Source organism: Chiloscyllium plagiosum, chromosome 1 (genome assembly GCF_004010195.1).
Source record: "Chiloscyllium plagiosum isolate BGI_BamShark_2017 chromosome 1, ASM401019v2, whole genome shotgun sequence".
NCBI classification, from domain to species: Eukaryota; Metazoa; Chordata; class Chondrichthyes; order Orectolobiformes; family Hemiscylliidae; genus Chiloscyllium; species Chiloscyllium plagiosum.
Genome location: NC_057710.1, coordinates 59,931,036 through 59,945,715, shown reverse-complemented (window position 1 = coordinate 59,945,715; position 14,680 = coordinate 59,931,036). Strand labels below are relative to the sequence as shown.

General features: G+C 39.5%; 1 protein-coding gene across 14 annotated transcripts in view; it reads right to left on the bottom strand.

Annotated features, from left to right (window-relative positions):
- Positions 1–14,680, bottom strand: part of ubap2a (ubiquitin associated protein 2a) — a 125,767-nt gene that overhangs the window by 73,618 nt on the left and 37,469 nt on the right. For all 14 annotated transcript variants that reach the window (XM_043687651.1, XM_043687575.1, XM_043687591.1 and 11 more), the window contains 2 exons: positions 12,634–12,787; positions 12,462–12,539 (listed from right to left, as the gene is read on the bottom strand). In XM_043687651.1, the coding sequence (XP_043543586.1) occupies positions 12,462–12,539; positions 12,634–12,787 (232 nt within the window). The remainder of the gene's footprint in view (positions 1–12,461; positions 12,540–12,633; positions 12,788–14,680) is intronic.

The following is a 14,680-nucleotide window of genomic DNA, read 5'->3' as shown; positions in this document are numbered from 1 at the left end:
CTAATCTTACCTTACTGTTTAATATTATCTCCGGGGGGGTGGGAAGAAAGGTTTATTTATTCATCCTTTACTTAGCAATTTCCTTGTCCTGCCCCCCCACATATAGGCCAGGGGGTCTAGTTAATGTAGATTGGGTGGGGGGGGGGGGGAAAGAGAGAGAGAGAAGGTGGCTACCTTATCTTATCTTTGTCCTTGGAAGCAGGGTTGTTTTTCCCTGTTATTTTGTATTAATATATTTAATTATTATTTGCTGAGACTGTAATTTTATAGTCACACATGTTCATATATGGTATTAACATTACCAAAAAATATCCAGGTGTTGCTGTGGGGATGGGGGGGGTGGGGAGAGAAAATATAGGGTACTCACTGTTAGTTCTAGTTCAGTAGTATACTTGAATTTTCTTTATCCTATCGTGGGGTGCCTGGGTCAAGGATGGGGCACTGGTTGGAAGAGGTTATGATGGGGATTTTTTTGGAAAGGAAGTGATCCCCCCTGGGAATAAGGGGGAAGATCTCCATTTAAGTAAGTTTTATACATTTTTGCTACTATTTAGAAATAGTTTTTTTTATTATACTGATCTGAATGTACTAAAGAGCTTTTATTTTTGAGAATTTTATATGCTCTATGTTCGGGATGTTTTGGATAAATACGGGTTTTGTTGAGATGTGATGTTAACACATTCCGAGCATGTATATCACTGCTCAATTTGTGTGTTATCCGTTGGATTTGTTTTTCTCTTGAATAATGTAAGAATTTTAATGATACACTCTGGTTAGTTGTAAGTTAGACAAGTAGTTAGTTGAGTTGAGTTTTGTCTTTTTTTTCTTTTGGTATTTTTTTGTTGTTTGATAGATTTTGGTTATCATTTATTTAAGATTCAACTGTATATCAATGTTTATACTTGGTTCTTTTTTTTTAGTTTTCTTTTGTAAACTTGCTAAAACATGTTAAAATTTTTAATAAAAATATTTTTAAAAATCAAGAAAATAACTGTCGACAATTAACCAACTGTGTTCAACCAGTGGCAGTTAGGAAATATGGACTACTAAGTTATAACTTGACAATTTCAATCTATCCTTTACGATCAATGAAGCAGTTTTGGTATAGTTACAGGTGCAGTGCAGGAAATACAGATGCTTCTCATTTAGTGTGTTCTTGCCTTTTTTAATTGTATGCTAATGCTTGTACAATTTTAGAATTTTTCCCAGTTTGGGACACTTTAAACTCCATATTTGAAATATATTGCAGTTCTAAATCTCTAGTGGAGGAATAGCAATGCTGGAGTGCTGTGAATCCTTTGTAAATCTTTGCAATACTTTGCCAGTAATTTTGTGTTTGTTGGTGACGTCATGTCTTTTTCATGGAAAGATTGTTTATTCACTACTTTTTACCCTGTCTTATTTAAAAGAAACTATTACATAAAATATCAACAAATAAACCAGAAAGGACAGGGAGATTAATGTCTGAAAAAATGTAGCAATATCATATTTACTATAGTCGAAAAATCAGATGACTCGTCCCTGAATTTTGGAGCATGTCTTAAACATCTTAGATTAACCATTATAATGGTCTGTCTGAGTGAGTACCAAATTGTAGAAATTGCTTTTGTTCTATAGGCTCAATTCCCAATAGAAACTGAATTAAAGTTATCCAAACCATTCACATGTAATAGATAAAATATAAGTAGAAATTTTACTGCTATTACCTCAACTGGGCTCAACCCTTGTTCCAAGGCAAAAGTACAGAGTAATAACTCACTGCATCACTGATGAATTGATTTAGAAACTTCTTAGTCAGTAAGCATCTATGCATGAATAAATCATGTTAAAGTGCCAACATTTTCACATTCTAACTTATTATAAGTGTTAAAGCATTCTTTAATGGCTTTTTTACAACACCCCTTTGCAAAAGGTCTGATTGATCGGTTACAGAAACATGTCCTTTACACTCTGACACCGTTTAACTGTATTGAGTTTTTCTACGACTTGGAATTAGCAGACTATGATAAAATTCTAGATTCACAAAGGATGCTATTATGTATTCAGCATAAATCCAGAGCTGGAAGATATAAAACACTAGATTCAATTCAGCAAGTAAAAATAAATTTGATATCTCAGACACCAAAATACAGACATTTAACATTTGATATACATACGACTAGGTTGTCTGTTTAAAAGACTTCATTGTTTATCACAGATCCTCTGGCAAACTGCTAAAATGAAGATCTTTGTTGGAGCACATATGTGGTTGTCTATTTCAGACATAATGTGATCAGTAGATATTAGCAGTTAGCCCGGGGATCTTTATACATTCTGATATGGTTTGTAGTTTTGTTTATTCTTCAAGTGATAAGGGCTTCATGTGCTGGGTCAGCATTTATTTCCCATCCCTTGAGATATTGAAGGGTGAATTTACTGACCTGCAGGAAATTGGATGTCCTGAGGGTAGGGTGGTATGCCTCTGTCTTACAGGTAGAATGTAAGAAATCTATATCCCTATCTCTTGGCATTCAGAGCCATTTCCTAGTTATTCAGAGTAAAAGAATTACATTATTATCCCCTATTCAGAATTAATAAGAACATTGCAATTAAAATTCTGACCATGTCCTGTAGTTAAAAAAATGATTCACAACATATCTGGCCATCTAGGGATGATGTACATTACATTGTTTCTGGAAATGATATGATCACTACATTGAGTCTTGAGTGGCATGTGACTGTAGGGGAATGGCTAGGGCTGTCTTGTGGGCATTACTGACAGTAATGTGAAAGTCTTGTACTGTATAAAGGAAGTTACAGATATCTTTGACACGACTCTGCTAGCCCTGCGAAGTGTGTTAAGGGTTTCTCCAGAAAGCTTATACTTAAAGTTTTGGCACAGAAGTTGGCATGTTGCAGTTGCATCAAGGGTGTAAGAATCTCAAGAAAAAGAACCCAACACCCTGATTGCCCTTTTCAGACAGCTATAATGAACTACCTTCTTCAATTGCTGCAGTATATTCGGTGTATATGTACACAATGCGATTAGGGATGGAGCTCCAGGACTATGACCCAGTGACAGTGAAGTAACACAGTTCAGGATAACAATGGCTGAGAGGGGACTAATCTGTTGTCCTTGTCCTTCTAGATTGTAGTGGCAATGAGTTTGGAAGGTGTTTTATGGGCCTTGGTGACTTTATAGATGGCACACAGTTGCTACTACGTATTGGTGGTGGAGAGAGTGAATGTTTGTGGTTTTGTGTCAGTCAAGCAGGCTCCTTTGTCCTGAATGGTGTCAAGCTTTTTGATTGTTGTTGGAGCTGTACTCATCCAAACGACTGGAGAGTATTTCATCACATTCCTGACTTGTTGATGGTGGACAGGCTTTGGAAGTCAGTTTTGCTAGGAGGAAGTAAGGACTGCAGATGCTGGAGATCAGAATCAAAACGTGGGGTGCTGGAAAAGCACAGATGTTCAGACAGCATCTGAGGAGCAGGAGAATTGACATTTTGGACATAAGCTCTTCATTACTTGCTGCTCAATTCCTAATGTCTGACCTGCACTCGTAACCAAAGTATTTACATAGCTAATCCAGTTCAGTTTCTGTTTACTGGTAACCCGAGAATGTTGTTAGTGGAGGATTCAGCAATAGTATTGCCTTTTGAAAGTCAAGGATGATGGTTAGAATCTCTTCTGTTGGAGATGATCGTTACCTGACACTTTTGTGCCATGAATGTTACTTGCCACTTTCCAGTAGGGCCAGAGAAAGGGATAAACACATGATTGGAAAGGGAATAAAGGGATATGGATTCGGTTAATAAACAGGTTAAATGTGGCAAGCAGGCTTGGAGGGACAAATGGCCTGTTCCTGTGCTGTATTGTTCTTGTTCTGAATCACCCTGCTGCTGGTCCTGGCCCTGACCTCAGGCCCTACCTCTGACTCAAGCACGCGACCCTGTTATTGGGTACTGATGTACCCTCCTGCCTCAGATGCTGCTTGTCAGCTCAGGCCTGGATATTATTCTGGTCTGTTGCATTTGGACACAGACTAATTCAGTATCTGAGGAATTGCAAATGGTACTGAACATGTGCAATTATCTGACTTTATGACAGAAAATCATTAATAAGACAGCTAAATATGTTTGGGTGTAGGACTCTACATAGAAAATAGGTAGAACAGTAGGCCTTCCGGCCTGCACCACAATTCAATAGGATCATGGAATTTCAGTATTCCATTCCTGCTTTCTGCCCATTGCCCCTTGATTCTTTTAGTCAAAAAGGTCACATCCAGCTCACCTCTTGAATATATTTAACAAACTGGCGCCAACAGCTTTGTGTGCTAGACAATCTTATAGGTTCACAACTCTCTGAATGAAGAAATTCTTCCTCATATCAGTCCTGAATGGTTTCCCCTTATTCTTACACTGTGACCCCGAGCTGTTTGGGTTGGATGCTCCTAGCAGGGTATAATGTGGACTCGATGGGTTAAATGGCTTGCTTCCGCAATATAGGGATTCTATGGATGCTATGGGTTAATAGTTTAGGTGAGGAAACTGCATGTCATCTCCTAGGTGTCCTTGTACACCAGTTGCTGAAAGTAAGCATGCAGGTATAGCAAATGGTGAAGTGTGAAAATGGTATGTTGGCCTTCATAGCAAGAAGATTAAAATACAGGAGCCAAGATCATCTTACTGCAACTGTTTAGGGCATTGGTAAGACTGCACCTGAAAAAATACGTGCAGATTTGGTCTCCTTATCCAAGGAAGGATATTCTAGCTTTGCAATTCTTTAGAAGATTTGTGGCTCAGGTTGAGGTTCTCCAAACATTTATGGGTGCAATACACTAAAACTAGCCTGATGATGGGAAACCAATGCCATCTGACTGAGCGCCACCATGAACAGCTGTACTTCCTGCATCAATGCCTCAGATAACACTTATTACCAAAATGTCTCAGATACAAACCACTGCTCAACACCCCACAAGCCAAAAAATATAGCAGAACAGAATGGCTGCAGAATGTTGCGAAAAATGGAGGGTTGTCTTTCAGACTGGAGGCCTGTGACCAGTGGAGTGCCACAAGGATTGGTGCTGCGTCCTCTACTTTTTGTCATTTACATAAATGATTTGGATGCAAGCATAAGAGGTACAGTTAGTTAGTTTGCAGATGACACCAAAATTGGAGGTGTAGTGGACAGTGAAGAGGGTTACCTTCGATTACAACAGGATCTTCACCAGATGGGCCAATGGGCTGAGAAGTGGCAGATGGAGTTTAATTTAGATAAATGCAAGGTGCTGCATTTGGGAAAACAAATCTTAGCAGGACCTATACACTTAATGGTAAGGTCCTAGGGAGCATTGCTGAACAAAGAGACCTTGGAGTGCAGGTTCATAGCTCCTTGAAAGTGGAGTCACAGGTAGATAGGATAGTGAAGGCGGCGTTTGGCATGCTTTCTTTTGTTGGTCAGAGTATGGAGTACAGGAGTTGAGAGGTCATGTTATGTCTGTACAGGACACTGGTTAGGCCACTGTTGGAATATTGCATGCAATTCTGGTCTCCTTCCTATCGAAAAGATGTTGTGAAACTTGAAAGGGTTCAGAAAAGATTTACAAGAATGTTTCCAGGGTTGGAGCATTTGAGCTATAGGGAGAGGCTGAACAGGCTGAGGCTGTTTTCCCTGGAGCGTTGGAGGCTGACGGGTGACCTTAGAAGTTTACAAAATTATGAGGGGCATGGATAGGGTAAATAGACAAAGTCTTTTCCCTAGGGTTGGGGTGTCCAGAACTAGAGGGCATAGGTTTAGTGTGAGTGGAAAGATATAAAAGAGACCGAAGGGGCAACTTTTTCCACACAGAGGGTGGTACGTGTTTGGAATGAGCTGCCAGAGGAAGTGGTGGAGGCTGGTACAATTGCAATATTTAAGAGGCATTTGGATGGGTATATGAATAGGAAGGGTTTGGAGTGATATGGGCCGGGTGCTGACAGGTGGGCGTAGATTGGGTTAGGATATCTGGTCAGTGTGGACAGATTGGACCGAAGGGTCTGTTTCCATGCTGTACATCTCTATGACTATGTTAGATCAATGAAAAGGAGGTTTGTCAAGTTTTCTTATTGAGGTGGAAATTTCATAAGTGACAGGGAGCAAGTTTTGGCAGAGTGAGCAGTTTCCTCAAGTTAAAAGAATAGTTGAGGAATTTCAGCCCTTAAGTTTAGCTTTAACTCCAAAAATAATGATCTATTTTCAAACAGACACGTTCACTTAATTAATATTAGTTCTAGGTCAACAGGTTAGAAACAGGAAATATTTATTGGAATATGAAATACGAACATATGAACTTGAAAAAACAAGTTACATCCTAGGAAGTCAACTTGTTACAAATCAGTAAGAATAAATGAACTACAGATAAATCAAAATGATATGGAACAACAAATAAATAATATTTTACGATTTTGATTTTAGAATTGTCCCAAACTAATCAACACCAAAAAACAAAACAGTATCGCATGGATAATGAGTCTCATTATTATTTTATCCCAGGTTATAAGCAGTAAATGCTCATTGAAACTGGACTTTATACCTGGTTAGGAGAAGCTGCCTCTTATAGACAGCACCAAAATTCATAGTGAGGGGGAAGCAATGGCATAGCAGTATTATTGGATGGTTAATCCAGAGACCCAAATAACATTCCAGATACCCAGGTTCACATCCTGCCAAGGCAGATAGTGGAATCTGAATTCAATAAAAAATCTGAAGAGTCTATTGATGACCATAAATTGTTGGAAAAACACCTGATTCACTAATGTTGTTTAGTTAAGTAAACCTGGTACCCTTACCTAGTTTGGTCTTCATATGACTCCAGTCCTACTCTTAACTGTCCTCTAAGCAATTAGGGCTGGGCAATAAATGCTGGTCTAGCCAATAATGCCCTCACCCAGTTAATGAACATTAAAAAAACACATTTACTTATCTGACCCAACTGCAGACCATTTTGCAGTCTCCAAATCAACTCAACTAAGGCAAAAACAAAAATATCAAGCTTAGTATAAAACTAAATTACTTGAAACCTGAAGGTAGAAGTCAGTCCCAACTAAACAACTGGTGTTGTTAATTTAGAAATGTTAACATCCAGAATAGAATTTTTGAGGAACCAACAGCTAGCTTGCAATGCAGTGAAGCCCACCAGCTTGGGTTCAAGGCACACTGCTGAGGTTACCACAAAGGAGTCTCCTTCTCAACCTGCCCTCACCTGAGGCGTGGTGACACTCAGGTCAAACCATCACCATTGTCATCTGTTTCAGAGCCCTATGGTTTAAGACATTGGCAACTTTACTCTTACCTTCAGGACAAGAAATTGGAGAAATTCATGATGAACGTTTGCTCACTGAACTGAAAAGGTTCGGTTTCACGAAACTGAACCTTTCAGCTCAGTGAACAAACCTACATCCAGAACCTCAACCTGAGCCAAAAATATTCTCAATTTGCTGGAGAAATTCAGCTGTTCTAGCAACATCTGCAGGCAGAAAACAAAGTTTTGAGTACAGTGATCCTCCTTTAGAACTCATAGCAGTTACATAAAAGTAGTATTTACACTGATGATCAGAAGGAAGAGGTGGAGAAAGTAGTAAGCAGGTAGGTGGACAGGAAGCCCAGAGAAAGAAAGTTAAGCATACAAAAGGGAATAAGATAAGAAGCCAAAGGGAAAAAGCTAGGTAACTGGTAATGGCAGCTATGCATGAGTGAAAATGGGTTGTCTCTGTGCTGAAAGCAAGCCATGTCTTGACAGGATCTGAGCTGTGGGGGTGGTTAATAGACATAGGAGGTAATAGTCATGCAGTTAACATTATTAAACATGATAATGTGTTCTGAAGGCTGTCATGTTTCCAAGCAGAAGACATGTGTTGCATTCCAGTTTGCATCAAGGCTTTCTGGAGCACTGCAGCAGGCCAGAGACAGAAATGCTGGCTAGGAAGCAAAGTACTGCGTTGACGTGACAGGCAACTAGAAGCTCAGGGTCATATTTACAGAGACAGTAAAGTGATCACCCAAACTGCATTTCATCTTCCCAAAGTAGAACAACAAATACATGGACACTAAATGGAGTAAGGTGCAGGTAAATCACTACTTCACTTGGAAGGCGTGCCTGGGACCTTGGATAGTGAGGAGAGATGAGGAAACATGAAATTGCAGAAGGTGCAAAACTTGCCTAAGGTCCTGTGGGGTGCTGGGAATGGAGCAGTGACTAGGGTGTCCTAGAAGCAACAATCTGCAGAATGCAGACAAGGGTGTCTGGTGGTGGCCTCCTACTGGATGCAGTAGCTTATGATCCTTTGAATGCAGAGGTTGGGAGGGACCCCATCATTATCGTGGAAAAGGAAAGGGATTGAAGGCAGATATGTGGGGAAACCAATCAGACACAGCTAACGACCATGACAGCAGGGAATTTTCAGTTGAGGAAATAAGCCCCCTGCAGAAGGTGTCATCAGAACAGAGCATAACAGATGAAGAAAATGGAAAAATGGAATGGAGGTAACATGGGAGGTCAGTGCACCAAACAACAGCACTGTCCTTGGTCGGTGGGCTTTACTACAAAGTTAGGGCTGGATTTGGCAGCAGAGTGCGCAGTAAGTTCAGCTTAGAATGGTTGAGAGCAAAGAAGTTAAGCTGAAGAAGTCACAGGAGCAGTTCTTAATGAACAGATTGAGTACAGGTAAAACATCAGATACAGGGATTCAGGTGGAGAGAGTTTATTGAGAGTCTCAATCTCCAATTCAAAAGCACTTTAGAAAAAACAAACTCTGCAACCTTCAAGTGAAAATTCAAGAACTCAAGAGGTGTTCACCTCAGCAGAGAACACACAATGAACATATGCTGATCATCCTGATGAGAAATTTCATGAACATATTTAAAAAGTACTTCAATTGTTCAAGTTAAATGTGCTGCATATGTTGAAGTAGGCAAAGGGCTTTGGAAAGAATACAGGTGAAGACAGCAAGGTCAGCTTCCAAACTGAAGCAGCTAAATTATGAAAATAATTCCAAAGAGCTACTCTACTTCATTGAACCAGAAAATAACTGAATGGGAAGTCAAAACAAACATGAAAAATTGTGTGGTGTAAAACAAACAGGTTAAAGAGAAGTAACAATTACAACCTCAAATCATCCAAGGTTAGAACTGGGTTATACATCAGGACATACTTTTCAACCTTAGGAAAATGGTAAAACATACTAACATCATATGCAGTGTTCATTCAGAGAGAAAGTACAGGGATTCAGGTGGTACAGAGATTACAGAAAGTACAGAGATTAAAAACATCAGAAAGTTACTTCAGCATAAAGAATGTACTTCAAAGTATTAAAATTATTAGTGTAATTAGAATAATCAGTGATTACTGACTCCTCCTTCGTACATCAGATACCCAAATTCATGAGCTGATCTCTCCTGCTTTCTTTCATTTCATTCATGGATTGTGGGCATTGCTGATTAGATCAGCATTTACTGCCCAACCTAATTGCTCAGACAGCAGTTAAGAATCAACCATATTACTATGAATCTAGAGTCACATGTACGCCAGACCACAATGACAGCAGTTTTCTTCCTCAAAAAGATTAGTGAACTACATGTTTTTTTTTCTGACAACCAGCAATTGTTTCATGGAGGAGAAAGTAAGGACTGCAGATGCTGGAGATCAGAGTCAGAATCAAGAAGTGCAGTGCTGAGAAAGCACAGCCAGTCAGGCAGCATCCGAGGAGCAGGAAAGTAGACATTTCGAGCACAAGTTCTTCATCCTGATTGAGAGCTTATGCTCAAAACGTCAACTCTCCTGATCATCAGATGCTGCCTGACCGGCTGTGCTCTTCCAGCAACTGTTTCATGGTCATAATTAGACTCTTAGCCCTCGATTTTTGATGATTTCAAACTCCCATCTGCCATAGTGGGATTCAAACCTTGGTCCCAGAACATGCCCGAGAAATTACAGCTTTCCCTGAACACATCCAAAATAATACAGAGAAGAAAGGATTCTCATTGCTCATGACGACTTCAAAGGTCAGATTTCATTAAGGTCAGCTCATCAAATATCATGTGTCCGCAACCTCTGTACCCTTCAAGGCCCTGATTTCTCCAACACATCCATATCAGACAAGGCTTCCAAAGAGGATAGCATGCTCACCTACTGCCTTTTCAAAATAACATCCACGATTGTAAGATCTACTCAAAAGAACTTTAACTTTCCAAGGTAGTACATGCATGCAGCTTCGTTGGTTACTACAGCCACTTTTCACCTAGGCACTTGCAGTGTAACTATTTTAATGTCTACATTATTATCAACATAGAAATAACATTGCATTTTCCCCAAAAAACAATAACGTTGTTATTTTAAACTGAAAGGCAGCAGAGAATTATTACACCATTTTACATTCTTCTGCAGAGTACCCAGTTTACTTTATCACACCTGATCAGGCCCACAATTTCATTAGGCCCTAAGACACAGGAGTAGAACAAACAGGCCACTCAGCCCATCAAGTGTGCTCAGCCAGTTAGATCAGGGAGCTGTTTTGATAACTTTTAACATCATTTTCCTGCCTTTTCCCCATAACTCAATTTCATCATTAAAAAAAAACCTATCATAACATTACAAATACTAAGGACAGAGCCTGGACAGCTCTGTGCAATAAAAAATTCCACAAATTCATAACCCACACAAATTCTTCCTCATTCATCTTAAATAGGTGATTTCTTATTCTGAGACTATACCCTCTAGTCCCAAATCCTTCCACTTTGCATATCTACAATGTCACACTCCTTAAGAATCTATGTCTCAAAGTCACATCGCATTCTTCTAAACTCAGTATCGGCCCAAACTACTCAATGCCTCAAGAAAATACATATCTGCCTCATGAAACTTCTCTTGAAAGCCTCCAATGCCAAGGTAGCTTTATATTAGGCATTCAGAACTGCTTAGTATTCTAGCTCTAGTCTGACTAGTGCCTTGTACAATTTTAACAAGACTTCAATATTTCTATATACATTCCCTTTACTTCAAAAGGCCAACATTGCATTTGCCTTCCTGAATACCTGAACTTAGATGCTAGCTTTTTGCAACTCATGAACAAGGACTCAAATCCCTCTGGTCTGCAGTTTTCAGCAGTCTTTCTCCATTTGCCCCAATTCACCCCATGGGGTGAATTTGCATGAGCAGACTTGTATTTGTAGATAGAGTCTATTTTGTTCAATAAGCATACAAGCTGTTGGCAGTCCATCTACATGACATTTTATCAATTCCTACTTTAGAAATAGAACCAGTCTGACTTAAGTTTGGGGTACACACTCTAACCTCACACCTTTAATGCATTGTCTGAGTTAAGATGTCATTTTAAGATGTCACCTTAAGTTATCTCGGGAATGTGACTTGAAAGAGTTCCAGGATTGACATATTAATCAAAACCTGCAACCCCATTCTAAATAATTAAAGACTGAACAGCAATCTAGGTTTGTTCAATACATTGCACCAGTTGTATGACACTTTGACTTTCACTATAAACTCGAGGTCCTATAATCTGTCCCACGAGCTATTCTGAAGGAGCAGCACTCCGAAAGTTTGTACTTCCAAATAAACCTATTGGAGTATAACCTGGTGCAATTTTTAACTTTGCCCTAAGATCAGGTTTCCAGGATTTTGGACAAGGGATGATTTCCATGATTCATGACATTGTTTTCAAAATTTTTCAAAAACAGATTTCAATTTTTTTTTTTAAAAAAATCAGCTCATCAAATATCCTTTCTTCCCAGTTTAGTTTAGTCACTGTTCAAGTGTCTGCTTTCCCAACACAGCCATATCAGGCAAAGTATTAGAAACTGTAGTGAAGAAAACCAAAAGTAGGAGCAAACTTTAAGGTTTCCCATTTTTTCAACATGCTTAAGCAATCACATAGTATTAAAAGTTAAAGAGAAATCAAAGGTAGCATTAACCTACCTGTTGATCAGATGCACCAAAGTTAAACCACATCACCCAGAATATAAACAGATTAATACGATCAAATAGATCAAAATGTTACAGACAAACTTCTCAAAACAGTTGATAATTATTAAGAGGTAGAGCAGTCAGAAATCACTCAGCTCAGAAGACTGAGGCTTCTTAACCAGGATAACAGATGGCATCCAACAGCAAGGTACAGTATGCATGTTAAGGTGATTTCTGAAAGACCAGAGAGAAAAAAAGGAACTGCCGAGGAGCACATTCCTAAAGAATTCTTTGAGCATACTTAAGACCTCCTTCCATAATTAGCTTAAAATTTGATTGCCTTAAGAGATCATAGTGGTTAAGTAGGGAGTGAAAAATTATGCCACAACCATCATACATGATTAGAAGCTTGATGAACCAGTTATATTTCCAGTCATTATCTTAAGTAATATTAATGAAATTCAAGTGACAGTAGTATATAAACAGTAATACAGTCAAGATTGCTGCTTTTTTCCTGTCTCACCTCTGCCACGGCCACGCCTGCCTCGCTCTGCATATTTATCACCTGGACTAACATCCACTCCATTTTCCTCAACTCTGTCTGCAAATTGAAAACATGGAAAGTTCAGGAAATATGCACTTCAGCAGAAACAGCAAACAACTGTCTCAGTGTTACATATAAATGAAATACTTACAATCCCTGCCTTGACTTCCTCTCCCTCGTCTAGAAGAGGCTGCACGACCCCGAATTGCTTTATCTCCACGCTTCTCTCGGTTTTCTTTATTTTCTAGAAGGCCATCTTTTCCAGTTCCAAGACTCTTCTTTTTGCCTACAGTCTCCCATGAAGTCTGTACAATGACACCCAATCAAATCACTTCAGCTTTAAACCAAATTCTGAAATTCCACATCCATAACAATTCACAATCAGCTTAAGAAACAGGAATTGCACCTCAAGCCTGCCTTTCAACAAGATCAGGACTGAACTAGTTCTTCATGCCAGCTCATCTCAGCCCTCAACTTGTATTTCTATTTAAAAATCTACCCCTCCATTCTTAGTGATTTGGCCTCCAGAACATAGAGGAATACAGAATTCCAGACATTCGCTACTGTCTGGGAGAAGAAATTTCTTTCCATGTCAGTTTGGGACAAATTTCCCCTTATTCTGTAGTTATGTCTCCTGGTTTGAGTTTGCTCTATTACTGGAAACATCTCAATATTTACCCCATCAAGCACTGCCAAAAAAATCTTGGACAGGTCAAAAATATCATCCTCATTCTTCTAATGAATGAAGGACTGACCTGTTGAGCAGTCCCTAGTTAGTTAACGCCTTCATCCCAGCAGTCGGACTAGCAGGCCTCTAATGCCAGTGCATCCTTTAAATACAGCCTTAAAAACTGCACATAAGACTGAAGTGGCCACACCAGCAACCTATTCTGTTATAGGAAGGCTTCAATTTTTAAATGACAACCCCCTAACAATAGAGGCTGAAATTCCATTTGCCTAAATTTATTTGTTGGACCATTTGCCTAACTTATTTGTTGGTAATTTTGCATTTTATAAGAACACTCCCTTTGCACAGCACTATTTTGGGAGTTTCTCTTCATGTAAATAGTCTGCTTTTTGCTGCTTCCCCCTCTTTCCTACAACACATTCCATTTTATATCCTTGCAAATTCCTCATTGTACATTTAACAAATTTTGATACATTCCACAAGTTACACCTTTCCAAAATGATGAGCCATGAATCCTAACTCTACCTTCAAAATGTAAACCAATCCATGTCAATACACTGCCCCATACAGTGAGATCCATAATTTTATGGGGCATCAAATGTTTGCTGGAAATCCATATGCCCTATATCTACCAGTTTCACTGTCAACTCTGCTTGTTATACCCTCCAAGAACACTAGCAAAATTTGTCAAACATCATTGCCCTTTCACAAAACCATGCTGGTTGCGTGAAAAACTTGGTTAAATGTCCTGGAATTTCTAGCTTAATAGTCCCAATGGGTGATGTTGGGTTAATTGGCCTATAGTTTCCTGCTTGGTCTCCCTCCCTTCTTGGAGAGGTGTCACAGTAGCAGTTTTCTAATTTACTGAAATGTTCCTGGAATCTATCTAGTTCTAGAATATTTCAAGTAATGCCTCTATCAGTGCAACCACTTCCTTTTCAAAAAAAACAGCGGGATTCAGGCCAGATCCTGTATCCACAATTATTTTAGCTACTTTTTTTATATGCCTGTAGAGGCTATTGCTTTTGTATTTATATAGCTTACCAATTTACTTTCAATTTCCACATCTATTAACATTTTAATCATCTGCTGATCCCAAAAAAATCCAATATGCTGATCTATAAGACCATAAGATATAGGAGCGGAAGGAAGGCCATTCGGCCCATCGAGTCCACTCCGCCATTCAATCATGGCTGATGAGCATTTCAAGGAGAAAGTGAGGGCTGCAGATGCTGGAGATCAGAGTTGAAAATGTGTTGCTGGAAAAGCGCAGCATGTCAGGCAGCATCCAAGGAACAGGAGAATCGACGTTTCGGGCATAAGCCCTTCTTCAGGAATGAGGAAAGTGTGTCCAGCAGGCTAAGATAAAAGGTAGGGAGGAGGGACTTGGGGAGGGGCTTTGGAAATGCGATAGGTGGAGGGAGGTCAAGGTGAGGGTGATAGGCCGGAGTGGGGTGGTGCTGGAAAAGCACAGCAGGTCAGGCAGCATCCGAGGAGCAGGAAAAATTGA